Raw genomic sequence first — 2973 nt, 5'->3', positions numbered from 1 at the left:
ATGGTGATTGATGATAATGAACTGACCAAGATTAGCAAGCAGGCTTATGAGTACGAGAGGTCCGAAGGTGATTGCTTCTCAAGGCCAGTAGTCATAAGCCACAGAGATAAAAGAAGCCCATGTAAGTTTTCCCAACTAAAGTTTCTTTACCTTCTCGAGCTTCTCTTTGGTTATAATGGACTGATTAATATCGAAATATGTTGCAGTTCTTTGGTGGGGTTCATTTTGTGGCCTAGCATATGAGCTCCAAAGTTTAGCAAAAAGAATAACCAGTCTTTGTTTTTCAACATCTGGTTGTTGGCGTGATTGGAGTGCTTTTGCCAATGTAATTACTACTACTGAGTAGTTTGAGTTTTGTAGCAATATTGCTTGCAGACCATTGTGATTTTACAGTGTTTTTTTGTGCAGGTCCACAACAGAAAGAGAATCAGATTGGAGTATAAGAGGTTAACGAAATTGGTATATGTTAGTTACAACCGAAAGATGTCAAATAAGTTTAAAAAAACTAGAGAGCTTGGCTCTAAAGGAAAGATATGCAACCCCCTCTTGCTTGAAGAATTTGAATGGGAAAATGAATGGGTGGATGAAAATTGTGAGTCGGTTCATGCAGCTCATGGTAATGAGTTGACTTGGGCTAATGTGCATGAAACTATTGGGGCAACTGAGAGCCTACGAGGTCATAACTTGCCTAGGACTGCTGCTGCTCGTGCAGCAGCCTTTGTCAGCCAGACTTATGCTAGGAGGAGAAAGCGTCCAAGGAACACAGCAACTGCTCACATCACTGAAGAAGATGACAGTGACCATGATAGGAGATGTAGCGCAAGAGCAGCAAGTTGAATCTGATTCTGAAGTAGGAATGGAACAGGATGAAGACTCTAGTGGACCTGCAATAGCTGGAGATGCAGGCAGCTTTCATTTGAATGTTGATTTGCTTATTTAGATCAATAGATGGCAGCCTTGCTATTTGTGTTGGACTACTTAATGTTGATGTGTTGTCAGCTGAGCACTGAAGCTTTTTATCATTTGATGACATTGTGTAATTATGTACCGAACTTGCTTACTCATGTATGCTCATGCTGGTTGCTATGGTACCTATTTTATTATGTTTATGTGCTGATTCTCTTGTGCGGTTGTGATCTACTGCATATTGTTTCTCCTTTCTGATTTCCTTGTTTCACCAAATCAGTAAGAATGTGGAGATTTGAACTAGGATCTAGAGTTCTCGACAATGGAGTAGTACTTTCACAAGTAAGTGATCAACTTCTAGTTCTTTTATACCCTTGCTGCTTGATTCATACAGTTGTACTCTATAGTATATGTCGTGGAATGTACAGGATGACCAGGACTGACTTATTAGCCAGACTAGTTGTTGACTAGCCGACTGTATAACACTGTCAACCATTCAAATATTAGCTTAAAGCATGTAATACTTCTTGGAAATTGGAACAATATGGTTATTAGCTCCTGATTTTGTAAAGTGGAATCTGTTTTGGTGCAATCATTTGTTTAGAAAATATTTTCCTTTTAAATTTACTAGTTGAAGGGATATTAGAAATTTGAAATTTCATAGGAAACTGAAGATTATGGCAATCATCTTATGGTGTTTTAGATAGCGTAATATATTCCATCAAAAGAAATGTCTTGTATTGTGATACATGATTAGCTCTTGCTTTCGAAAAGATTAGTGCTTAGATTTTGAGGTCCTTTTTGTAACTAATGTTTTTGACAACTTGGTTGAAAGTTGAAAGTTTCGGTACCTTGCTAGTTGAAAGCATCTAGGCCCCTAGTTGAGTTTTGGTGATTAATGACAACGCGAGATTATTATTACTAACGTGTGTTTTGCAGAGGCAATTTAAGTTAGGTCATGGTAATGGCAATTAATTGGGCAATCATGGTTGTCATGCCCCATGTCGATGAAAATCATTTCTGATTTCAAAGGATGGACGACAAGATTAAGGATGGACTAGTTTTATAGTGTCGTTTGGTGTTGAAGAGACACTTAGAGTAGTTTAGGACTATTTTTCCTTTGGTCGTACTATTAAGGGGGTATGGACTAGTAGCTTGACCTAGGTGAGTCTAGTGGGTTAGGTGTGGTGTACACTTTTCAAATCTAGCACTAGGTAGCTCAGGAGTAGCCCTAAGATTAATTGGAGTAAACTTCATTCACATAGGAATTTTCGAGTTGGAAGTGAATGGAGGGTTAAATGACTGACTGGAACGCTGGTCTGGTTATGACCGGACAGTGGAGGGTGAGTCCAGTCAGTTCATTTGATCAACTGAAGTCGTCTGGTTGACAGCGTCTGGTCAACATCAGTAAGGTTCCAGAGAGCGTTTTTCTTGACCGGACGTGTCTGATCAATGCTGACCGAACGCAGATCAGAGTTCGGTCAGAACTTAACGGCTCTTTCTAACAAAGTGGCGGGGATAACTGACCGGAGCGTCCGGTCACCCCGCAGAGTGATGACTCAGCCTTCAAATGTTATGTTTTGAATGATGAGGTATAAATACTTACTCCACTCGTCCAAGGAAGACCTCTTGTCCATTTGTTCAGCTGAGAAACATCCTTGAGAGTGTAAAGGAGAGCAAGAGCCTAGTGGGGTGATTGAGATTTGAGAATCTAAGATTAAGGCCTCATTAGTGTAAGGAGAGTAGTAAGTGTGCATCCACCCTTCTTTTTTTTTCGAACACAGCAGGAGAGCTGCATATCATTATATTAGTAGAAGAAAAGAAATAGTCTTACAGAGACTAAAACCCACAAACACCCACACACACCCACTAGACCATAGAAGCTAAATCACCAGGAAAAGAGTTACAAGGACGACCACGAACCCCCCCTGCAGATACCTAAGTTGCAGTTTGGGCAGAGATTAGGGAAATCCCCTTAGCCCCTGCCACACTCCACCCAGCAGCCTCCTCCTTGGCTAGGTATAGGACCTGAGTTAACATTTGAGACTGCTCCATTGAAACCACAGT

At 40.6% G+C, this 2973-nt stretch overlaps 1 protein-coding gene across 1 annotated transcript; it reads left to right on the top strand.

Moving 5' to 3' along the window:
• LOC136465513 (uncharacterized) lies at positions 1–837 on the top strand. Its single transcript, XM_066464211.1, has 3 exons — positions 1–121; positions 207–325; positions 409–837. Exons 1-3 carry the CDS (start codon positions 1–3, stop codon positions 835–837), a joined length of 669 nt encoding a protein of 222 aa, XP_066320308.1.
• Positions 838–2973: the final 2136 nt, after the last annotated feature.

Source organism: Miscanthus floridulus, chromosome 7, assembly GCF_019320115.1.
Source record: "Miscanthus floridulus cultivar M001 chromosome 7, ASM1932011v1, whole genome shotgun sequence".
NCBI classification, from domain to species: domain Eukaryota; kingdom Viridiplantae; phylum Streptophyta; class Magnoliopsida; order Poales; family Poaceae; genus Miscanthus; species Miscanthus floridulus.
This window is presented reverse-complemented; position numbering and strand designations above follow the sequence as displayed.